General features: G+C 47.4%; 1 protein-coding gene across 1 annotated transcript in view; it reads right to left on the bottom strand.

Annotated features, from left to right (window-relative positions):
* Positions 1 to 7,757, bottom strand: part of LOC129699482 (inactive phospholipase D5-like) — an 85,928-nt gene extending 78,171 nt beyond the window's left edge. Inside the window, exon 1 of the mRNA XM_055639314.1 lies at positions 7,439 to 7,757. Within this exon, the coding sequence (XP_055495289.1) occupies positions 7,439 to 7,639 (201 nt within the window). The 5' untranslated portion in view covers positions 7,640 to 7,757. The remainder of the gene's footprint in view (positions 1 to 7,438) is intronic.
* Positions 7,758 to 25,665: the final 17,908 nt, after the last annotated feature.

The raw sequence follows: 25,665 nt of genomic DNA, 5'->3' as shown, positions 1-25,665 counted from the left end.
TCCTAAACTCCAATGGACATTCCAGCCCATCCAATCTTTACACATATAAAGTATTACACATATTACACCGTTCTCCCGTTTGCATTCCTATAAAGTTTCCTTCAGATTTTATGTTATGTTTCACAAGTTATTGATATTTAAACATGTAAAAAAGCCCACTTTTAAACAAATAACTGTGACTGTGTGGGTGGGGGGGGTTCCACATTGATGTTATATTTCACAAGTTATTGATGGTTAAACATTTTAAAAAGCCCACATTGAGAAGAATAGCTGTGATTGTGTTCTGATAGTTTTCCGGCAGCTTCCAGCGATGATGTCACAATGGCATCTCACAGTCCTCCAATCACAATGGGATCTCATTTACATACGGTGCCGTGAACATTCCGCCACCCGACAATGGCACCACAATGGAATCTCAGCTGCCACCTGACATTGACTGGGGGTAGGGAAAAGGAGTGGGAGAGAGAGGTGACAGAGAGACAGATATGGAGATAGAGATATGGGGCTAGTGTGTGGGGGGAGGTTAGTGTGTGTGTGTGTGTGTGTGTGTGGGGAGAGGTTAGTGTGTGTGTGTGTGGGGAGGGGTTAGTGTGTGTGGGGGAGGGGGGTTAGGTGTGTTGTGGGGGGGGGGGGGGTTAGTGTGTGGGGGGGGGTTAGTGGGGGGGTTAGTGTGTGGGGGGGTTAGTGTGTGGGAGGGGGGGGTTAGTGTGTGTGTGAAAGGGGGTTAGTGTGTGAGGGGGGGGGGTTAGTGTGCGAGGGGGGGTTAGTGTGTGTGGGGGGGGTTAGTGTGTGAAGGGGGGGGGTTAGTGTGTGAGGGGGGGTGTGTGTGTGGGGGGGGGGTTAGTGTGTGGAGGGGGGGGTTAGTGTGTGGGGGGGTGTGTGGTGTGGGGTGGGGGGGGGAGTGTGTGTGGTGGGGGGGGTGGGTGTGTGTGGGGGGGGGGTGGGGGGGTGTGTGGGGTGGGGGTTAGGGTGTGTGTGGGGGGGGGTAGTGTGTGGTGTGGGGGGGGTTAGTGTGTGTAGGGGGGGGGGTGGGGTGTGTGTGGGGGGGGGGTGTGTGTGAGTGGGGGGGGGTTAGTGTGTGTGGGGGGGTGTGTGTGTGGGGGGGGGGTGTGTGTGTGTGGGGGTGGTTGATGTGTGTGGGAGGGGGGGGTGTGTGGGTGTGGGGGGGGGGGTGGTGTGGGTGGGGGGTGTGTGGGGGGGGGTTAGTGTGTGTGGGGGGGGGGTTGGTGTGTGGGGGGGGGTGTGTGGGGGGGGGGGGGGTGTGTGAGTGGGGGGGGGGTGTGTGGGGGGTTAGTGTTGTGTGTGGGGGGGGGGGGTAGTGTGTGAGGGGGGGGGGGTGTGTGGTGGGTGTGGGGGGGGGTGTGTGTGGGGTGGGGGGGGGTGTGGGTGGGGGTGTGTGTGGGGGGTGGTGTGGGGGGGTGTGTGTGGGGGTGGGTGTGTGTGTGTGTGTGTGGGTGGGGGGGGGTGTGTGTGGGGGGGGGGTGTGTGTGTGGGGGGGGGGTAGTGTGTGTGGGGGGGGGGGGGTGTGTGTGGGGTGGGGGGGTGTGTGTGGGGGGGGGGGTGTGTGTGGGGGGGTTGTGTGTGTGTGTGGGGGGGGTGGTGAGGTGGGGGGGGGGTGTGTGTGTGGGGTGGGTAGTGTGGTGGGGGGGGGTTAGTGTGTGGGGGGGGTTGTGGTGTGGGGGGGGTGTGTGTGGGGGGGTGTAGTGTGTGTGAGGGGGGGGTTAGTGTGTGTGGGGGGGGGGTGTGTGTGTGTGGTGGGGGGGGGGTGTGTGTGTGGGGGGGGGGGGTAGTGTGTGTGTGGGGGGGGGTAGTGTGGGGGGGGGGGGGGTGTGTGTGTGAGGGGGGGGGTGTTGGGTGTGTGTGTGGGGGGGGGGGTGTGTGGGGGGTTAGTGTTGTGTGTGGGGGGGGTGTGTGGGGGGGGGTGGGGGGGGTGTGGGGGGGGGTTAGGTGTGGGGGGGTTAGTGTGTGTGGGGGGGGGTTAGTGTGTGTGGGGGGGGGGGTGTGTGTGTGGGGGTGGGTGTGTGTGTGGGGGGGGGGGTAGTGTGTGGGGGGGGGGGGTAGTGTGTGGGGGGGGGTGTGTTAGTGTGGGGGGGGGGGGTGGTGTGTGGGGGGGGTTAGTGGTGTGGGGGGGGGGTTAGTGTGTGGGGGTGTGGTGGGTGTGTGTGTGGGTGTTTGGGTGTTTTTGGGTGTGTGTGTGTGGTGGTGTGTGTGTGTGTGTGTGTGTGTGTGTGTGGGGGGGGTGTGTGGGGGGGGTGGGTAGTGTGTGGAGGGGGGGGGGGGTGTGTGTGGGGGGGGGGGGGTTGTGGTGTGGGGGGGGGGTTAGGTGGGGTGGGGGGGGGGGGGGGGTGTGTGGGGGGGGGGTGTGGGGGGGTGGGGGGTGTGGGGGTGGGGGGTGGGGGTGGGGGTGTGTGTGTGGGGGGGTTGGGGGAGGGGGGGGGTGTGTGCGGGGAGGTGTGTGTGGGGGGGGGGGGGTGTGTGGGGGGGTGTGTGGGTGGTGTGGGTGTGTGGTGTGAGGGGTGTTAGTGTGTGGGGGGGGGGGTAGTGTGTGGGGGGGGGGTAGTGTGTGTGGGGGGGGGGGGGGTGGTGGGTGGGGGGGGGGTGTGTGTGTGTGGGGGGGTGTGTGGGTGGGTGGGGGTTAGGGTGTGTGTGTGGGGGTGTGGTGTGGGGGGGGGTGGGGTGGGGGGGGGGGGGGGGGGGGGGGGGGGGGGGGGGGGGGGGGGGGGGGGGGGGAGGGGGGGGGGGGGGGGAGGGGGGGGGGGGGTGGGGGGGGTTGGGGGGGGGGGTGTGTGTGGGGGGGGTTAGTGTGTGGGGGGGGGTAGTGTGTGGGGGGGGGGGGGTAGTGTGTGTGGGGGGGGGTGTGGGGGTGGGTAGGGGGGGGGGGTGTGTGTGGGGGGGGGGGTTAGTGTGTGGGGGGGGGTTAGTGTGTGAGGGGGGTTAGTGTGTGGGGGGGGGTGGGGTTAGTGTGGTGTGGGGGGGGTGTGTGTGTGTGTGGGGGGGGGGTGTGTGTGAGGGGGGGTTAGTGTGTGTGGGGGGGGTTAGTGTGTGGGGGGGGGTTAGTGTGTGGGGGGGGTTAGTGTGTGGGGGGGGGGTGTGTGTGTGTGGGGGGGGGGTGTGGGGGGGGTGTGTGGGGGGGGGTTAGTGTGTGAGGGGGGGTTAGGGTGTGGGGGGGTAGTGTGTGTGGGGGGGGGGGGTTAGTGTGTGTGTGGGGGGGTTAGTGTGTGGGGGGGGTTAGTGTGTGGGGGGGGGTGTGTGTGTGGGGGGGGGGGTTAGTGTGTGAGGGGGGGTTAGTGTGTGGGGGGGGGTTAGTGTGTGGGGGGGGTGTGGGGGGGGGGGTAGTGTGTGTGTGGGGGGGGGGGTGTGTGTGGGGGGGTTAGTGTGTGTGGGGGGTGTGTGGTGGGGAGGGGGGGGGGGTAGTGTGTGGGGGGGGGTTAGTGTGTGGGGGGGGTTAGTGTGTGTGTTAGTGGGGAGGGGGGGTAGTGTGGGGGGGGTTAGTGTGTGGGGGGGGTTAGTGTGTGGGGGGGGGGGGGGTTAGTGTGTGAGGGGGGTTAGTGTGTGAGGGGGGGTTAGTGTGTGAGGGGGGGTAGTGTGGAGGGGGGGGGGGGTTAGTGTGGGGGGGGGGGAGGTTAGTGTGTGGGGGGGGGGGGGTTAGTGTGTGGGGGGGGGGGGGTTAGTGTGTGACGGGTCCTCAGCCGCGCCTGCACAGTTGGGGCCTTTCCATAATTTTTATCACCATTTTTATTCCCACAACGGCGAACCGACGGCTCCACGGGTAAAATTCCCTTCTATTTTTCATTTCTGCCCCCCCCCCCCCGGGCGCTGGGCTGGGGTTCCCCACCTCAAGCCCCCCCCCCCTTGACAGCCCCCGCCTCAAGCCCTCCCCCGACTGCAGGACGCTCTCACCCCCACCCCCCGACAGCCCCCGCCTCAAGTACAATTTCATCACCGTCCTGGGGAGGTGAGTGGGGGGGGATTGAGAGAGAGGAGGGAGTAGGGAGGCGGAAGGTCGGGGAGGTGAGGAGGGAGAGTGGGGGAGGAGGGGGGATAGAGAGGGGAGGTAGAGACTCGGGAACAGAGGGAAAGGAAGGCAGTGGGGGAGGCCAGGAGGGCTAGTGGGAGGGGAGGTCGGGAAGGTGAGGAGTGGGGGAGGTGAGGGATAGGAGGGGGGTAGGGAGGGGAGAGGTTAAGGAGGGAGGGATGGAGTGACTGAGGGGAGGGGAAAGGAGAGGGAGGGAGAGGTGAGGGAGGGGAAATGAGAGAGGATGAAGAGGAGGGGGATGAACTGCTGGGGGATGTGGGTAAATGAGCCACACCTGCCCAGTTGAAGGCTGCGAGTGAGTGGTGGAATATTGCGTAGGGGGAACGGGTTGCATTGGGGGACCAGGCCTCCCATGTGCCAGGGCAGGGACGTGCGGTCAGGGGAGGCATAGCTGTTAAGAAAAGTCAAGAAAAATAATAATAAAATAAATATAAAGATTTGTGTTATAAATGTCATTCTATATGAATCTAATCATTGCTTTTAGTAAAAATCGCCACATTTTCGCAGCAAATACATGAAGGGTTGAGAGGTGAGGCAGCAAAGAGCTGAGCCTCCCCTCTGATTGCGCAACCCCACAGAAACTGAATGGAGCGCGGGCAATAGGCGTGTGCCTGTTACTATCTCTATGTATGTCACCAATGTAATGTGTGTAAACCCCTTCATTACATGTCCTCACCTTCCATAGTCCAGGTAACTTATTTCACATGTAAAGATATTAAATGTGTGCTTGCTCGTCTCACATAAAACTGCATTGAAAAAGCTCCAGGGGAGGCAGCGATCACATCTGCCTCACAAGGGGGAGTGCCTCGAATCCAGTGGAGGAAGAGCGAGCATCAATTACGTAGGCTTACATAACTGACGCGGCCTCACTCTCCCTCCACGTTAGTAAGCTTCAGCAGCGGCAGCGCAGACCAAAGATCATGGAGTGGAACAAGATACGCCACTCAGCCAAAAAACAGTCATTGGGAAGGTAGACTTTGTCGGTACATTAGAAAGTTATTAGATTTTTTTAAAATAGATCTATACTTATCACAATAATGAAGTCATCAATTTTTGTACTTCTGTACATTTTTGTTTAGTTCATGCAAGGCAGGAGTCTCCAAAATATGGCCCGCGGGCCACATCAGGCCCACCACAAGATTTTTCAAGCCCAGGTTGGAGTCGGGGAATGCGGCGGCCCGGGGCTGCTCTTAATGTTGTTACCGGTTAGATCCCTCGAATTGTCAGAGCGGAGACATCACTGGGCCGTCGTGAACAATGGTGCGGTGGGGGGTTCGGCGGCGGTCAGAATGGGACAGCTGCGGGTTATAACGTGCCATTGTTCCTCTCTCCCTTCTCTCTCTCTACCCCCTCCCTTCTCTTCTCTCTCCCTTCTCTCTCTCTTCTCTCTCCGTCCCTCCCAGCCACGGCTCCACCCCTCTCTCTCCTCGGGGAGACGCGGTGATCAATACAGGGAGGGCCGAGCAAATGATACTAGCCAGTGTCTCCCCAGCCATTGACCTCACCGCACGTCAGTGTGACAGGGACCCGACGGGTCCCACTTAGTCTAGTTTAGATCTAAATGATTTTTATTTTTTCCCCAGCCTATAATCCTGCATTTCCTGCAATAATCCTCTTGTCATATTTGTGCCCATTCACTTAAACTAAGCCCCTCTGTCACTTTGCTCTCCCTATTTCTGTAACTTTCTCCAGTTCTGCAGCTCCTCCATCTTTACCACTCCCTGACCCTGGCACCTGTATATGTCCCTCTCACCCTGCCATCTGAAAAGGTGACACCACAACTTTAAACCAATACCTTTCAACCATCTCTTTGGTCAGGATTAGACATTTCTTCTAATATATCTCTTTGCTCTATGCGTTTTCCCTCTTTGTCATTGCAAAGTTCCGTTTAGTTCAGAGATACAGCATGGAAACAAACCCTTCGGCCCACCAAGACTGACCATCGATGACCCATTCAGACTTTTTCTATGTTATCCCACTTTCTCATCCACTCCAGACACACAAGGGCCAATTTTACAGAGGCCGATCAAGTTACAAACCCGCACGTCTTTAGGGCGTGGAAGAAACTGAAGTACCTGGAGGAAACCCACACAGTCATAGGGAGAATGTGAAAACTACACACAGACAGCACCCGAGGTCAGGATCAAACCGGGTTCTCTGGCGATGTGAGACAGTAGCTCAATGAGACTGTGTCACAAAGTATCTGTAGAACTTTACAAGAGCCTCAGCAATCCAAATTATTTTTTATATTTGCGTTTTGATCCCATGAATCTCCTCTAACCTTCTGTGTTGCACAGAAGCCACGAGGGCGATACTCCCTGATCTCCCCCCCCCCCCCCCCCCCCCCCCCCCCCCCTCCCTTTCTCCAGAGAGAAGATTCATAAAGACTCCTTGATATCAAGGAGTTGTGACAGGCCTCATAGCAGACAGTGATTCAGGTTTAATCAGAGCCAGAATTGAACCACAGTTCATCGACATATAAAATGGTGAAAATACTCAGCAAGTCAGACGGGAAGAGAAACAGAGTTTGTGTGTTTTTTATTCAAAACACTATGCTGCAGGAACTCTGGTAGCGTCTGTAAAAGGAGTGGACAGAACGCCGACGTGTATTCCCTCCACTCCACAGATGCTGCCAGACCCGCGGAGTTACTCCAGCACTTTGTGTTTTGCTCGAGATTCCAGCATCTGCAGTTCCTTGTGTCTTCTGATTTTTTATTGTGGTCTTGAATATTAGTTAACCCAGCGAATGACCAATCTCGTTGGTGTTTATACATTGGAATGTAAAGTGACCTGCCACTTACGAATGTGATTCCATTTAAAATCAATTAAAGCCACCGCGCCAGGACTAATTCACCGGCCGCTCGCGAGGATTTGATATTTGCAAGCGGGGAATTTATTAGTATCTGGACCAACCACACCCTCATCCAAAACGTGCCATTCGCTCCGGTACATTTTCCAGGAGTCTGTTGGTATTACGGTGGTTGAGGAATCGCTGCTCTGGGTCTGTGAGGCTAAGAGTCAGTCACAGCAATTCCCTACATTTAGCCGCTGCATCGCCGGGACTCTGCGCGACCGTGTTCTGGCCCGGCTACTGTCCGAGGTCTAGTCAGCGCGGAAAGTTCTACGGTGGAAATTACTAATTAAAAAGCATTCCACTACCCCGAATATATTTAGGCGCCATTTCACGGAAAAAATAAGATAATCTAAACTTTGCAGTCAATAACATTGGAATGATGCTTGGTGCCATTACCATGGCCAATTCCAGAGCGTGTGCATTAGAAGCATATACATTATTTAACAATTGATGGTTCAATTATCACATCCCGCTAGAAAGAACTCCTAAAATCCCTCCCGCCATGCGAAAATCGAAAGGTAGATTTACGATGTGATGAATTAGCTCACATGCTCGCTTTTCGACTTGTTATTATCGAGGTAGACGGACACAGTGTAATCCTTCTTCTTGGCAGCGCTGTACAAGTTGCTCGCCGCCCGGGGAGGGCTCGGGGTAGCTTCCTTGGCTCCGGTTTTCAGTTTCAGCTGATCGTAAGGCTCCTCCGGCAGGCGGTCGTGTTTAACTTCCATATTTTTGTTCCAGTCGGTCATTTCCGAGCTCCACACCCCTGGAAAAAAAAGGGGGGGGGGGGGGGGGGGGGGGTGGTGAGAAAGGCGAGAGGAGAGGTGCCGGGGCTCAGCAGACAACTCAGGTGCCACTGGCACTCTGTCAGCTGCAGTTCATGCTGGCTGGGCAGATGCAGCAACAGCACCGAGCGAAATGCCAAGGACTGCCTAGTGGGAGGGGCACACTTATATCTGCGTATGGTGCAGTGAGCTGCAGAAAGGAGGGGGGAGTCCGGGCTGCCTGTTGTAAGGGGCGGCGTGGTGAAGTTCTGGGAATGGGGAGATCGACTCGGTGCTGGTGCACAGGCGGACAGACAACATCAGCAGCTGCATGCTCCTGGAAAGCGTAAAACTCAGCCAAAATCAGCATCCTCACGCAATCACCGGGTCACCAGTTTAAACATAGTTTATTTAGAAAAAGGGACCATGCCATCTCATTAGCGAGTGATTAGTTGTGTGTAAAGGGTCTCGACCCGAAACGTCACCCATTCGTTCACTCCAGAGATGCTGTCTGTCCCGGTGAGTTACTCCAGCTTGTTATGTATATCTTCTGGTTTTTGTAAAATCGGCTTCCAAAAGCGGTTTCCTATCAAGCAGGGAGCCGTTAAATCCTCTCCCCGGGTTGCCGCGGAAGTTACGACAGAGTATTTGGCTGATTATACTGACAGCTTGACTGGTAATTCATAAATAACAGGTTCGAATCCCCGCACAGTACCTGGGAATTTACATTCATTAGGTGAATCTGACATCTAGAGCTCGGGTCTCGACCCCGAAACGTTACCCATTCCTTCTCTCCAGAGATGCTGTCTGGCCCGCTGAGTTACTCCAGCATTTTGTGTCTATCTAGAACTAGCATTAGGAATTTTGCCCGTGGAATCAATACATGGTTGTCACAACCTAATTTAGGAAGAAATCTGCTGCCTTGACTGATCTGGCCTATTATTTGTTCCATTTCCAACAGAGAAAATTAAAATGCTGAAAATCTGAAATAAAAAAAGATGCTGGAAACACTCAGCATATCAGGCAGCATCTCCGGAACGAATAATAGACAACGTTTCTAGTCAAAGATCCTTCGTGAAAACTGGGGATGTGGGGAATAAGTTAACATAAGGAGAGAGATGGTGGGGAAGGATGGATAAGACATGGGGAATATTTCTGATTGTTAGCTTCCCTCATTAACCTATTAACCAGATGGCACCATAAACATCACTTAGGCAACCTCCCCTCACCCTATCCGAGACCCCTTGTCCCAAAGTCCCTTTGTCCTATCCATCCCCTTCTCACCCACTCTGCAACTTAAAAATAACTAGTTTTCTCTCTTCCCCAGTCCAGTAGTAGGGTCTTCAACCTGAGACTTTACTGTTTCTCTCTCCACAAATGCCGCCTGACGAGTGTCTTCCAGCATCTTTTGTATTTATTCTATTACACAAACTGTGACTGATTTTCAATAGCCCTCTTGGATGCCCTAGTAGACTGGTCCATTCGATGGGCAGTAAAACTAGATACCGTTTATGGTGGGTGAAAACAACATGAATCTACCCATTCGGAGGGGATATGGATAAGCACTGAGGGACAATAATGTGCAGAGGAATGGGAATGAGGAAATTGCTTGACTAGGTTCTGGCATAGACTCCTATTGTCCAAATACCCCTTTCTGTGCTGTTGCTGTTATAATTGTCTGCTCTATAAAGCTGACCCACATTCCACATCCTGCGAATGACTTGGTGAATTTGGAGGCAAATGTCCAAACATAGCATCTCTTCTATATACAATAGGCACATGTTAATGAATCACCGACTTTTCTGCAAAAGACCAACAGGCTTGTATTGGAAAAATAGATGTTTGACTAGGGACTCTAAACATGAAACATGTATTTAACATGATCAAGCACAACAACATTGATGTTGTTCAAAGGTCTCCAATTATATCCCGCACTGCAAACTTGCCCAACGTTGATGTGATCAGTCACAGCATCCTCCCCTAACATTCCTCTTATCCAGCTCAGTGAAACTGCCCTCAATGTCTGCAAGACAAAGGAGATATTGATTGACCTCAGGAAGCAAAGCTGTACACATACATAGACGGCACCTAAGCAGAGATGCGTGAAAGCTTGAAATTCCCAGGAGTAAATATCACCAGCAACTTGTCCCAGACCAGTCATATCAAAGCAATGACCAGGAAAGCACACTAACACCTTTACTTCCTTAGAAGGTTTAGGAAGTTCAGCATGTGCCCAACAACTCTCACCGACAGATGCACTGTAGAAAGCATTTTTATCGGGATGCATCACAGCATGATTTGCGAACAGCTCCATCCAAGACCACAAGAAATTGCAGAGAATTGTAGACGCACCCCAGTCCATCACGCAAACCAACCTCCCTTCCATTTACTCCATCTCTAATCCATGCTGCCTCGGCAAGTCCACCAGCATAATCAAGGATCAGTCTCACCCCGATCACTCCATCTTCTCTCTCCTATCAGGCAAGATATACAGAAGTTTGAAAATATATACCTCCAGATTCAGGGACAGTTACTTCCCAGCTGTTATTAGGCAACTGAAGCATCTTCTCACCAACCAGAGAGTTATCCTGACATCCCATCTACCTCATTGGTGACCTTTGAGTTATCTTTAACCTGACTTTATTGGACTTTATGTTGCACTAATGTTGCACAGCTATTTACAATATACATCAATGATTTGGATGAAGGGATTTAAAGTAACATTAGCAAATTTGCCAATGACACAAAGCTGGGTGGCAGTGTGAACTGTGAGGAGGATGCTATGAGAATGCAGGGTGACTTGGACAGGTTGGGGGAGTGGGCAGATGCATGGCAGATGAAGTTTAATGCGGATAAATGTGAAGTTATCCACTTTGGTACCAAAAACAGGAAGGCAGATTACTATCTAAATGGCGTCATGTTGGGAAAAGGGGAAGTACAATGGGATCTGGGGGTCCTTGTTCATCAGCCTATGAAGGTAAGCGTGCAAGTACAGCAGGCAGCGAAGAAAGCAAATGGCATGTTGGCCTTTATAACAAGATGAATCAAATATAGGAGCAAAGAGGTCCTTCTGCAGTTGTACAGAGCCCTAGTGAGACCACACCTGGAGTATTATGTACAGTTTTGGTCCCCTAATTTGAGGAAGGACATTCTTGCTATTGAGGGAGTGCAGCGTAGGTTTACAAGGTTAATTCCCGGGATGGCGGGACTGTCATATGCTGAGAGAATGGAGCAGCTGTGCTTGTACACTCTGGAGTTTAGAAGGATGAGATGGGATCTCATTGAAACATATAAGATTGTTAAGGGTTTGCACATGCTAGAGGCAGGAAACATGTTCCCGATGTTGGGGGAGTCCAGAACTAGGGGCCACAGTTTAAGAATAAGGAGTAAGCCATTTAGAATGGAGACGACGAAACACTTTTTCTCACAGAGAGTGGTGAGTGTGGAATTCTCTGCCTCAGAGGGCGGTGGAGGCAAGTTCTCTGGATGTTTTCAAGAGAGAGCTAGATAGGGCTCTTAAAAATAGCAGAGTCAGGTGATATGGGGAGATGTCAGGAACGGGGTACTGATTGGGGATGATCAGCCATGACCACATTGAATGGCTGGCTCGAAGGGTCGAATGGCCTACTACTGCACCTATTGTCTATTGTCTAAACATTATACGATGCAATAGAAACATAGAAATTAGGTGCAGGAGTAGGCCATTCGGCCCTTCGAGCCTGCACCGCCATTCAATATGATCATGGCTGATCATCCAACTCAGTATCCCGTACCTGCCTTCTATCCATACCCTCTGATCCCCTTAGCCACAAGGGCCACATCTAACTCCCTCTTAAATATAGCCAATGAACTGGCCTCAACTACCCTCTGTGGCAGAGAGTTCCAGAGATTCACCACTCTCTGTGTGAAAAACGTTTTTCTCATCTCGGTTTTAAAGGATTTCCCCCTTATCCTTAAGCTGTGACCCCTTGTCCTGAACTTCCCCAACATCGGGAACAATCTTCCTGCATCTAGCCTGTCCAACCCCTTAAGAATTTTGTAAGTTTCTATAAGATCCCCTCTCAATCTCCTAAATTCTGGAGAGTATAAATCAAGTCTATCCAGTCTTTCTTCATAAGACAGTCCTGACATCCCAGGAATCAGTCTGGTGAACCTTCTCTGCACTCCCTCTATGGCAATAATGTCCTGCCTCAGATTTGGAGACCAAAACTGTACGCAATACTCCAGGTGTGGTCTCACCAAGACCCTGTACAACTGCAGTAGAACCTCCCTGCTCCTATACTCAAATCCTTTTGCTATGAAAGCTAACATACCATTCGCTTTCTTCACTGCCTGCTGAACCTGCATGCCTACTTTCAATGACTGGTGTACCATGACACCCAGGTCTCGCTGCATCTCCCCTTTTCCGAATCGGCCACCATTTAGATAATAGTCTGCTTTCCTGTTTTTGCCACCAAAATGGATAACCTCACATTTATCCACATTATACTGTATCTGCCAAACATTTGCCCACTCACCCAGCCTATCCAAGTCGCCTTGCAGTCTCCCAGCATCCTCCTCACAGCTAACACTGCCCCCCCCAGCTTAGTGTCATCCGCAAATTTGGAGATATTGCCTTCAATTCCCTCATCCAGATCATTAATATATATTGTAAATAGCTGGGGTCCCAGCACTGAGCCTTGTGGTACCCACTAGTCACTGCCCGCCATTGTGAAAAGGACCCGTTTACTCCTACTCTTTACTTCCTGTTTGCCAGCCAGTTCTCTATCCACATCAATACTGAACCCCCAATGCCGTGTGCTTTAAGCTTGTATACTAATCTCTTATGTGGGACCTTGTCGAAAGCCTTCTGGAAGTCTAGATACACATCCACTGGTTCTCCCCTATCCACGCTACTAGTTACATCCTCGAAAAATTCTATAAGATTCGTCAGACATGATTTACCCTTCGTAAATCCATGCTGACTTTGTCCAATGATTTCACCACTTTCCAAATGTGCTGCTATCCCATCTTTAATAACTGACTCTAGCAGTTCCCCCACCACCGATGTTAGACTAACTGGTCTGTAATTCGACGTTTTCTCTCTCCCTCCCTTCTTAAAAAGTGCAGTTACGTTTGCTACCCACCAATCCTCAGGAACTACTCCAGAATCTAAAGAGTTTTGAAAGATTATTACTAATGCATCCACTATTTCTGGAGCTACTTCCTTAAGTACTCTGGGATGCAGCCTATCTGGCCCTGGGGATTTATCAGCCTTTAATCCATTCAATTTACCCAACACCACTTCCCGGCTAACCTGGATTTCACTCAATTCCTCCAACTCCTTTGACCCGTGGTCCCCTGCTATTTCCGGCAGATTATTTATGTCTTCCTTAGTGAAGATGGAACCAAAGTAGTTATTCAATTGGTCCGCCATATCCTTGTTCCCCATGACCAACTCACCTGTTTCTGACTGCAAGGGAACTACATTTGCAGGAGGAGGCCATTTGATACGAAATAACTTTATTTATCCCAGGTGGAAAATTGGTCTGCCAACAGTCATAGAACACACCAAGAAGTGATGACTGGTCACTTTCCTGTGTGGTTATTCATTTTATCCGGCATCCTGTACACCAGTGGTTCCCAACCTTTTTTTGGCCATGCCCCACCTAATCACCTCTAAAATCCTGATGCCCCCCCCCCCCCACCCCCCCATGTGGTGATATATAGTTCTTATAATTTAAAAAGTGAACTCCGTTTCAGCTGAAGAAGCTTAAAACGGCAATACCTTGGATTATGTAATAACTACATAATAAAGACCTTTTTTACCCAAAAAAAATATTTACTCAAAATAACATCTGAAACAAACTCCATATGTTTACCTGATGGAAAATCCAAAAAAATAAAAATCGAAAATTGCCCCCCTTAAAAATCAAATTGCCCCCCTGTGGGGCGTACTCCCCACGTTGGGAACCACTGCTGTACACTGTGGACTGTGGCGGACTGGCCAGGGTGTCAGCATGCCCGATGGCAAGTGGGCCCCTGATGAAGTGATAGCAAGTGATGGCAAGTGATGATAGCATTGTAGTTGTGGGTGGGCCCCCTTTTTCTCCTGGCAACCAATATTTTTAGACCCAGTCCACCACTGACCGTGGATGGCTTGATTGTAATCATGTATAGTCTTTTCGCTGGCTGGGTAGCACGCACCAAAAATACTCTTTGCACTGTACCTTGGTACACATTACAGTAATATAATAAACTAAACTAAACCTGTCCATGCCGACCAGATTGCTTTTCTGGGCTAGACCCTTTTGCCTGCACTGGCCAATAGCTCTCTAAATCCTTTCAAAAGATACATCTGTCCAAATGTCTTGTGAAAGTCATGATTGTATCTGCTTCTATAGCTTGCTCTGACAGCTTGTGGCAGATGATTGGTGGAACCCTGGGGTGGGAGGTGAATAGAAAAATGGAATGTATGCTATTAGTGTAAAATGGATGAGTGATGGTCAGTGTAGACATGATGGGCTGAAGGGACTGTTTCTGTGCTACATCTCTCTATTACTATCATCGATTCAAATGGAGTCAGCTCCTACATGTGTACGGATAACACTCAGGTTCTCTACTATCTTTACTCTCTACAGTGTCACTCCCTTTGTCTGGCATCTGTTAAGTCATAATTTGTCACAGGCTCTTCAAACATTACAAACCCTACTCGTACAAGGAGGTGTTTCACATATTCATCTCTCATAAATAAAATATTCTTAACCTTACCTTCCAATTCAATTAACATAGCAGAAATAAATTGCACCAGAAGCAATAATGAGTGACGTGGGATATTAACCCATGATGACAATCAGAATAAAACACAATCTATGTACCTCCCACTACCCTGACATAAATCTGAAGGGTCTCGACCTGAAACTATTCTATACGGCCATCGTAGAGTCTGTCCTCACCTTCTCCATCATGGTCTGGTTTGGCTCAGCCACCAAGCACGACATCCGGAGGCTGCAACGAATCGTCCGATCAGCTGAGAAGGTTATTGGCTGCAACCTTCCCTCCATTGACGAACTGTATACTGCCAGTGAGCGGGTAAGTCAAGTAAAGTCAAGAGAGTTTGTCATGTGTCCCAGATAGGACAATGAAATTCTTGCTTGCTGCAGCACAACAGAGTATTGTAAGCATAAATACAGAAGTTCAATGTGTCTATATAGCATAGACCATATATATGTGCACACATAAATAAACAGATAAAGTGCAATAGGCTGTTATAGTTCAGAGTTTGTTTGATGGTGAGTTTAATAGCCTGATGGCTGTGGGGAAGTAGCTATTCCTGAACCTGGATGTACCAGATTTCAGGCTCCTGTACCTTCTACCTGATGGCAGCAGAGAGATTAGTGTGTGGCCAGGATGGTGTGGGTCCTTGATGATGCTGGCAGCCTTTTTGAGGCAGCGACTGCGATAGATCCCTTCAATGGTAGGGAGGTCAGAGCCGATGATGGACTGGGCAGTGGTCACAATTTTCTGCATTCTTTTCCGCTCCTGGATGCTCAAGTTGCCGAACCAAGCCACGATGCAACCAATCAGCATGCTCTCTACTGTGCACCTGTAGAAGTTCGAGAGACATACCGATTCTCCGTAATCTTCTCAGGAAGTAGAGGCGCTGATGTGCTTTCTTTATAATTGCATCATTGTGCTGGACCAGGAAAGATCTTCAGAAATATGCATGCCCAGGAATTTGAAGTTCTTGACCCTTTCCACCACCGTCGCGTTGATATAAACGGGATTGTGGATCCCTATCCTACCCCTTCCAAAGTCCACAATCAGTTATTTGCTTTTGCTGGTGTTGAGAACCAGGTTATTGTGCTGGCACCATTTGGTCAATCGGTCACTCTAAGTTCTATATTCTGACTCGTCCCCATCAGTGATTCGTCCCACAACAGTGGTGTCGTCTGCGAACTTGATGATGGAGTTCGTACTATGTCCAGCTACACAGTCACGAGTATAGAGTGAGTACAGCAGGGGTTCTGAGCACGCAGCCTTGAGGTGCTCCCATGGTGATTGTTATCGAGGATGACACATTTCTACCAATACGGCCAGACTGTGGATGAGGAAGTCGAGGAGTCAATTGCAGAGGGATGTGCAGAGACCCAGATCTGAGAGCTTGGTAACCAGCTTGGAGGGGATGATGGTGTTAAAGGCCGAGCTGCAGTCAATGAACAGCCTGACATATGAGTTTCTCACTACCCCTCTCACCCTGGCCACAAACTCTTTGAATCACTTCCCTCTGGAAGGCGACTCCGGACTGTCAAAGTTGTCACAGCCAGACACAAAAACAGCTTTTTTCCACGAGTAATAGCTCTACGTAATAACCAGAAATCTGTAGCCTCCATTTGCTCTGGTATTTTATTTAATTCACATGTTTAATCAATAATGTTTTATTATTAATGTGTAATGTTTTATGTGTCATTCCTAACTGTATGTCATGTTGTCACTTGCGGGCCATGCACCAAGGCAAATTCCTTGCATGTGAACATTCTTGGTCACATGGGCGGAAATCCCGGGGGGGGGGGGGGGCGGGGGGGACACACGTTCCCTCCATGTTTTGAGAGGTGGGGGACAATCTCCCCCCCCCCCCCCATGTTTTGTAACTCTGGATTTTGAAATTCGGTGAAAAAAAATCTATTAAAAATCTCTGCTTTCCGTGAGACAGTGGGGGTGTGACTGATGATCGAGGGAGGGCACAGGCAGTGGGGGTACGGGACATGATGATTCAGTGCAATGATTGGAGGAGGGAGATGTTCTGGTGGAGCAAAGATCATGTAGCGGAGCTTGAATCGACCCGTTCACGGGGCGTTTCATCACCCGGCCTGGCGCGGCTTAAAATCAGTCGCTGGATCTTCCATCGCCCCGCAGTCAAATTGCTGTGTCAAGGCTCCCAATTTTTTGACAGTAATTTCCGCCCCTGCTTGGCCAATAAACTTATTCAATCATTCATTCATTCATTCATTCAAATGTCACCCATTCCTTCTCTCCAGAGATGCTGCCTGTCCCGCTGAGTTACTCCAGCATTTTGTGTTTATCTTAGAATAAAACGCAAAATTGAAAGTTTCCCAAAATACCAACAAATAAACAGTTTTGTTAACAGCCTTTTTCTGACATACTAAAATGCATTACAGCCAAATAAGTAATTCTTACGAATGGCCACTGTTTTAACGTAGAATGCAAGGCAGCAAGAACCCAGAAACAGTACCAAGATAATAACCAAATAAATATTTGTTGTGATGTTAATAGAGGGATAAATATTGCACAACATAATTGCAAGAACTCATTTTCTGTCCTTCCAATATTGACTTGGTATCCTTCATATCTACTTGTAAACATTAAGGTCTTGTTGGAAAATAACACAACTCCTCAATAATACTCAAATATTGCTTTAGAACGGTACGTGTTTCCTGTGAGTGATTTGTTTTCAACCTGCTTTCTCAGGGGTAAGCTTGTTACCCACAGAGCTGCAGCTGTCACTGTATGATCAATGCTGTTTTATTTCCATTTTCGCAAATCTGTTCTTGAAATTGGTTAAGGATAAAAAGATTATCCCCAAACCAATGGCAATTTTGTATTGCTTTTAAAGTCTGTGTACACGGGCTTTTTCCATGTTACCCCCTTTATTTATCTTTTATTTAGGTGGTCCTGCTATTGTTATTCACATTCTTTCCGTTGCCATGCTGTGAGAACGGAGAGGTTGAGAAGAAGTTTCTTCCCAGAGGCCATTAGGACTGTAAACTCCTATCTCACCAGGGACTACTGTACCATTCTACTGGATTTTTTTTTTAATTGCTGGGTGCTTTTTTGTATTTTTTTTCCTTTTTCCTTCCGCCCACAATATTTAATATGTAAAAGAATATGTGATTCTGTTCCATTCTGTTTGTAGTTTGGTTGTTTGTTTTTTTGCACAAAGTCCACAAGCATTGCCACTTTTCATTTCACTGCACATCTCGTATGTGTATGTGACGAATAAACTTGACTTGACTTGACAAAACGTTGCCTCACTATGTCACAGAAGTAATGATTTCTATAACAGCAACATGATCGATGTTAGATGAATTGTGCCTCTCCTTACAGTTCTCCTTACAGTTATGACCGGAACATTTATTTTTCCAATCTAAATGTAATCAATGGCAATTAAGCTAAATTTACATTTTCTAATTAAGCATACAATATTTATGAAAGAAAGATTTGCATTTATATTGGTCTTTCCTGGCTACAGAGTCCTGAAGCTCTTTAGTCATTTTGTACTTTAATGGTAGTTATTACTGTAGCTTTAGAACCAAAACAGCTAGATCCTCCCAAATAAGTTATAAAGAGCAGATAATCTGATGGCATGTTGTAGCTAATGGCAAGTTGGCCTTCATTGCGAGAGGATTTGAGTTTAAGAGCAAGGAGGTCCTACTGCAGTTGGACAGGGCCCTGGTGAGACCGCAACTGGAGTATTGTGTGCAGTTTTGGTATCCTAATTTGAGGAAGGACATTATTGCTATTCAGGGAATGCAGCGTAGGATCACCAAGTTAATTCCTGGGATGGTGAGACAGACATATGATGAAAGAATGGGTCGACTGGGCTTGTATTCATAGGAATTTAGAAAGATGAGATGGGATCTTACAGAAACATATAAAATTCTTAAAAGATTAGACAAACCAGATGCAGGGAAAATGTCCAGATGTTGGTGGAGTCCAGAACCAGGGGTCACAGTTTAAGAATAAGGGGTAGGTGGTCATTAAGGACTGAGGTGAGGAAAACCTTTTTCACCCAGGGAGTTGTGAATCGGTGGAATTCTCTGCCATAGATGGCAGAGGAGGCCAATTCATGGGATGTTTTCAAGAGAGAGTTAGATTTAGCTCTTAGGGCTAAAGGAATCAAGGGATATGGGGAAAAAGCAAGAAAGGGGTATTGGTTTTTGATGATCAGCCATAATCATATTGAATGGCGGTGCTGGTTTGAACGGGCGAATGGCCTACTCCTGCACCTATTTTCTACGTTTCTTTGTTTCTATATCCCCGTCAAATCCCTCTGTTCTTCTCGCTGCCTTGGGAAAATAGCCAACATAATGAAGGACCACTCACACTCTGGTCATTCTATTGTCTTCTGTCAGCAAGAAGATACAAAGGCTTGAAAACATATACCACCAGATTCAAAAACAGCTTCTTCCCCACTGTTATCAGATCTTGAACTGACCACTAATATGGAATGCTAAGGGTAAATTCCTATTCTTTCAATCCACCTCTTTGCAGCCCTTGGAGTTTTTATTTATCTGCACTTTCTCTGTAGCCGCAACACCATATTCTGCACTCTGTTTATTTTCTATTTTGCACTGCCATACCATAAATGCATTTTTCATTGTATCTTGATTCACATGATAATAATAAACCAGTATCATTTTACAAGTAACTGAGTGCCATGTGGATGACTATTATTTAACAATCTGGGCAAAAAACTGTATTGGCCAAATTTAGGAAACAAAATTAAAAATAGTACAACTGTGAAATATTGTGTCAGACAGATACAGTGCCACAAATGCCTCTTTGGGTCCTGGCCAGCATTTCTCTTACAACCAACAATGACAATGGTAACCAATCTAATTTCTTTGAACTGACTAGTGTGCCTCCTACAGTACAGTGAAATCTGCTCTTCAAAAGTATTTAGTTGGTTGTTTAGAAAAGCAGTTTGGAAAACCTATGATGTATCTTGAATATGATGGTAGGGCAGTAGATTAAGTTACAAAAACCTGGAATTTAACCACTGCTCCTTCATATCTAACAATTTCACCTGGTGAAACCGACAGCTAATGGTGTCTAATTACTGCAGAGGAGGTTAAATGGAAGCATTTTTTTCCCTGGACTATTTTATTTGCAAGACAGCTTTTTTTTTCTTGCCAATTCCCGAAGAAACCTCTAACTAGTTCCTGTTCTAAATCATGTTATAAGCAATTCAGCCCATGTAATACAAATAGTGTTCCTTAATTCGTCAGTCACATTCTATCCAATTCATGGTGAAATGATGCATAACAGAGCCACTATATTTCAATTACATATATTACTACATTAATTATTTGAAAGTGGTAGATAAATCTTGATCACCAATGAAATAATATGTTACCATGGATAGATAGGAATATGGAGTTGAGATTACATGCAGATCAGTAAACAACTTACCAAATGATGGAGCTGACTTAACAAACTGAGCAGCCCATCCATTCCTTTACTTCATTCATATGTTTGTAGGTTCTCAGCTCAACCTTCTTCAGCTACTACATTAATGACCTTTCTTCCATCATAAGGTCAAATGTGTGAATGTCTGCAGATGATTTGCAAATCCTCAGCCAATGCTGCTGGGCCTGGACAATATTTAAGCAATGATTGGTAAGGCCATGAAGGCCAACTTGCCAGGCAGTTGGGAACACAGATTCCCCTTCATGTCACATACCAGCCTTTCACAAAAGTACAATTAGCAAGCATTCACTTAATGATAAAGTTTAATTTAATCTGTCAATTAGGGTTTTGTTCGTTACAATAAAAAGTAGGGGACACATCTGGAGACTGTCTTTTACACAGAAGTCAATGGAAACTAGTAATCTTCAATGTCATTTTGATCAGGAAGGACCCTGTTTTGAGATACTTAAAATTAGGAACAAAATAATCTTACGCACCTGCACTTATGGCGATTGGACCTGTATGTTTCATCTTGTATGATTTGGCTTGCCAAGCATGGTTTGTTTTTGATTTTCTGCATACTTACTCAGAGGAGATTGACTTGCTTCTGACTTCTTACTGTGACATCCATAGCAACCAGATAAGGATATACTGCAAGTCCTACATTATGAATTTTTGCATAACAACATTTTCTTAGGGAACCTAACCCCTTCAGCAGCCGAGAAAGACCTGCACACAGCTATTCATTCATCACTGTTGAGTCTAATTGCCTCCATCACAGCCTGGAGAAGTAGCTTCACCAGAAATACCATATTGGTCCAAGAAGGTGGCTTATCAGTACCTTTGCAGTGTCAATTAGGGATGGGTGATAAATATTTAACAGTGATGGCCTTATCCAAAAAATAAATAAGTAAAGAGCCATAGAAACACAAACAAATAAAATCCAATATAATTTGTTAACTTTGAAGATAATATTGAAATGTAAATTGCTAATTTGTCAGATTTGTCAGGTAATCATGTGCCCAAGCTTCTTTCTGGTCTCTACCTGCTCATGCAAGTAGTTGGGTCTCCAAAGAGTCACACATATGAGGGTCATTCTTCTCAGAAATAAGTATATGGAACTCCAGGAAACTGGTTGACAATCTTTTCCAGGAGAAGGAAGCACCACAGTTTCATTGGTGTCATAGTATCTGTAAACTAAACTAAAGTAACATTTCCGCCTCTTGCCTTGAATCTATGCTGCTATCTATGTATATGATGTTACACCATGGGAGAAAGACTCCTTATTTATGCCTCTCATCATTTTATATACTTCTATCAGGTCTCCCTTCAGCCTCCAAAACTCCAGAGAAAACTATTCAAGTTGGTCCAGCCTCTCCTTATAGCTAATACCCTCTAATCCAAGCAGCATCATAGTAATCTTCTTTTGCATCCTCTCCAAAGCTTCTGCATCCTTCCTTCCATCTGGCCGCCGCCTGGGCTCCAGTCCAGGCCCCGACTTCATCTCCGGACTCACCCCTGACCCCGGACCCAGGCTCGTCCTTGATTTCAGCGGCGGCTTCTTTCTCGGCACGTGTCATGGCCTCATCCCAAGCCCAGGGCTCGATCCTCACTCCAGCTCCAGCCCCAGGCTCGGCTCCAGCCCAAGCCCAGTTCCCAGGCTCAGCCCGCGGCACCACCCTCCCCACCAGCTACTGGGTAGCTGTTTGGCGTCGGCAGCCATGCGCTGGAGTGCTCCTTCCTCCCAGAGTGTCCCATTCTGCCTTGCGATTGCATTGTGACATCACTCGGATTTTTTTTTCCCAAAATGGGTGAGTTTTTGGGGCTGTTTTTAAAATGTCAAGGATTAATAACTTCGGAAACATAGGTGGGAATGCGACGGGAAGATGTTTATCGCCACGACGGGAAAAATGTGAGTAGGATGTATGAAAATGGGAAGGCTGTGGCCTAGCGTTTGGAAAGAGATAGGAAAAGCAGATTGACACATCAAGATGAAGACTTTTAGTTATAGAGAGATGTTCCGACTGATGAAGGCAAGTATATTGGACATATTTTTTATTACCCTGTCTACATGCAAAAAAAACAAAAAAAACACAGCTGGTGAACCTCAGCGGGTCAGTCAACATCTGTGGAGAGAACTAGTCAGATGACCTTTTGGGTCTGACCCTTCTTCATTCTAGTTATGTTGCCTCTCTCAAGGAGCTCTTTTGCTTGCATTTGTTCTCCCAAAATGCAACACCTCACACTTGTTTGGATTAAATTCCACCTGCCATTTCTCGGACTAATTTTAAACTGATCTATATCCTGCGGTAAACTTTGACATCTCTTCCTCACTATCCAAAACTACCAAGCTAGTGATAGATGCCAATGATTGCCACAAGCCAGTGCCAATGACCAAGCCAATATTTGAGTAAATTTACAAAGTGCCATGGATGTGATTTAATCTTCCAGACTAGTCGACAAGGAGGAACCTTGTCTAATGACTTCCGGAAGTTCACACGGCCCACATTCACAGCCCTGCACGTCAATCAACTTCCTCAGAAAACTCTGTCAAATTTGTGAGACAGAACCTCCTGTTCTAGGTTTATTTTATTTAATGTTGAGTAAACAAAATATTGATATGAATCCAGAGTCCCAAGATTTGCCTTAATTTATGTAAGGAACTCCTTCCCCTTATTTCATTTTCTCTTTGATTACTCATGTGTTCTGTAATTTACAAAGACAATTAATCATTTGATTTGAATTTGTAGTTTATTATAATTCTCAGTTTAAATCGTATCATTTATGGTTTAATTGCATCCCTCATTTATTCCCTAATTTACTGGTTACTGCCTAAACTGCTGAGTTACTCCAACACTATGGGTTTTACTCAAGAATCCAGAATCTGCAGTTCATTGTGTCAAAGTAACATATCTGTGTGTGTAATTTATGTCTGGTGTGGGTGGGTAGGTGAGTTTTTGGTGAGATGGTTGGGGCCCTGCGAGGACTGAGTGCATAAGCAAGCAATTAGGAAATTGGAGAAAGCGTTGTAGATTACTTCACATTTTATTTCAAATACGCACAGTAATTTAAATTCAATAGTCTTTTAAGGATCATTTTCATGTTACTTCATGCTACAGCACAATCTGGTGCTTGTGTGCCCACAACCGCACTTTATTGATATTTTCTGGATGATTATAGAGTTGGTGTCATGGTTTGCACCGCACACTTTTTCCTATGTTGGTAATGCAGGATAACAAGAAAATATAGGTTACCATTGCAGAAGATAAACTGAAAACATAATATCTTATTTCCTTTGCCCACTCCATCTTGTTCAAAACTTTTAAATATTATAACAGCATTTCCAAGAAAAGCCAGTCACTATCCATGAGTCGAAATGGTGACAGTTGGGCTGTGAAATTCAGAATATTTTAAAATTAAATGACTGACTAAGTGAAGGCCAGGACATCGCCAACATTATGAAGGCAAGAGGGACAATATAGGATGACTGAATAAATTGGTTCTTTTGACACCCAAGGTTTTTAAACTGTGAAAATTAAATGCTAAAAGAGGAAGTAACAGCATTAAAAAAAATTGTACATTTATGGGAGATTCAGTTAATGACAGAACGTTGAAAACATATTTGTTTCTGCAGCAGCAGTTTGCAACAATAAAAGTGAATCAAACGAGAAGTACCATCCCCGACCTCTACCTCCGCTACATCGACGATTGCATCGACGATTACCTCTACCTCCTGCACGCACACACAACTGACTGACTTCATCTGCTTCACCACTAACTTCCATCCGGCACTCAAATACACCTGGACCATTTCCGACACTTCCCTACCATTTCTTGACCTCTCTATCTCCATCGCAGGTGAAAGACTTCTGACTGACATCCACTATAAACCCACTGACTCCCATGGCTATCTAGACTACACTTCTTCCCACCCTGTTTCCTGTAGGGACTCCATCCCCTACTCCCAATTCCTCCATCTACGCTGCATCTGCTCCCAGGATGAGGTGTTCCACACCAGGGCATTGGAAATGTTCTCATTCTTCAGGGAACGGGGGGTTCCCCTCTCCTACTATAGATGAGGCTCTCACCAGGGTCTCTTCAATACCCTGTAGCACTGCTCTCTCTCCCCATCACCCCCACTTCATTTCCACTGTTCCATTTAGCAATTTTCTGACTTGGTGGGGATAGAACATCCCATAAGGTTGAGAAGTGTGAGAAAATATATTTGGGGAAGGCAAACAAGATAGTAATCAGAATATGCAGAGGAATAAAGAGGGCTTTAGAAACATAGAAACATAGAAACATAGAAAGTAGGTGCGAGAGCAGACCACCAGGTCCATCGAGCCCGCACCGCCATTCGCTCATGGCTGAACACTAAACAGACACACTTACCCACAAACAGTAGACACAAGACACAGAACACAAGACACTACCCTCCCCTTTATACCGCTATCACCCCTCTCCACCCCAAGAACCTCGTGATCTCCTGGGGGAGGCAAAAAAACGGATAAAAACCCAGGTCCAATTCGGGAAAAAAATCCGGGAAATTCCTCTCCGACCCCAATCTAGGCGATCGACACTTGTCCAGGAGATCACTCAGGTCTTACTACACTAACCATACCTAGGTCCATATCCCTGCCCTCTCCCCGTAGCCCCTTATCCCCTTGGCAGCTAAAAAAACATCTATTTTAGTCTTAAATATATTTAAAGTTTCTGCTTCCACTGCTCCCTGGGGCAGTGAATTCCATAAATTAACCACCCTCTGGGTGAAGAAGTTCTTCCTCATCTCAGTTTTAAAAGAGCCCCCCCTTATTCTGCAACTATGTCCCCTAGTTCTAGTTTCCCCGATCATTGGGAACATCCTCGGGGCATCCACCCGATCAAGGCCCCTCACGATCTTATATGTTTCAATGAGATTGCCTCTCATTCTTCTAAACTCCAAAGAGTAGAGTTCCAGCCTACTTAACCTTTCCTCATATGTCAATCCCCTCATTGCAGGAATTAATCTTGTAAACCTTCGCTGCACTGCCTCCAGGGCTAGTACATCCTTTCTTAAGTATGGACCCCAGAACTGTACACAGTATTCCAAATGTGGTCTCACTAATACTGTGTACAGCTGCAGCAAGACCTCCGTGTTTTTATACTCAATCCCCCTAGCAATAAAGGCCAAAACTCCATTGGCCTTCCTGATTGCTTGCTGCACCTGCATACTAACTTTCAGTGATTCATGTACTAATACCCCTAGATCCCTTTGCGTTGCATTACAACGCAGCTCCTCCTCATTTAGAAAATAACTTGCCCTATCATTTTTTTTCCCAAAGTGAATGACTTCACATTTATTAGTATTAAATTTCATCTGCCAAGTTGTTGCCCACTCACCTAGCTTATCTATATCCTTTTGCAGACTCTTCCTATCCTCCTCATCCCCTACTTTTCCTCCCATTTTTGTATCGTCCGCAACTTTTGATATATTACACTTGGCTTCCCTCCTCCAAATCATTTATATAAATTGTGAACAACTGGGGTCCCAGCACCGACCCTTGCGGAACCCCGCTAGTTACCGGTTGCCATCCCGAGTATGAACCATTTATCCCCACTCTCTGCTTCCTATTTGTTAGCCAATCCTCTACCCATGCTAATATATTACCCCCAATCCCATAATTTTTTATTTTTAGCAATAGTCTCTTATGTGGCACCTTGTCAAAAGCCTTTTGGAAGTCCAAGTATACCACATCCACCGGTTCCCCTTTATCCACCCGGGTTGTTACTTCCTCCAAAGAATTCGAGCAGATTCGTTAAACAGGACTTCCCCTTCACAAAAC

This window comes from Leucoraja erinacea, chromosome 8 (genome assembly GCF_028641065.1).
Source record: "Leucoraja erinacea ecotype New England chromosome 8, Leri_hhj_1, whole genome shotgun sequence".
Classification (NCBI taxonomy): Eukaryota; Metazoa; Chordata; class Chondrichthyes; order Rajiformes; family Rajidae; genus Leucoraja; species Leucoraja erinaceus.
This window is presented reverse-complemented; position numbering and strand designations above follow the sequence as displayed.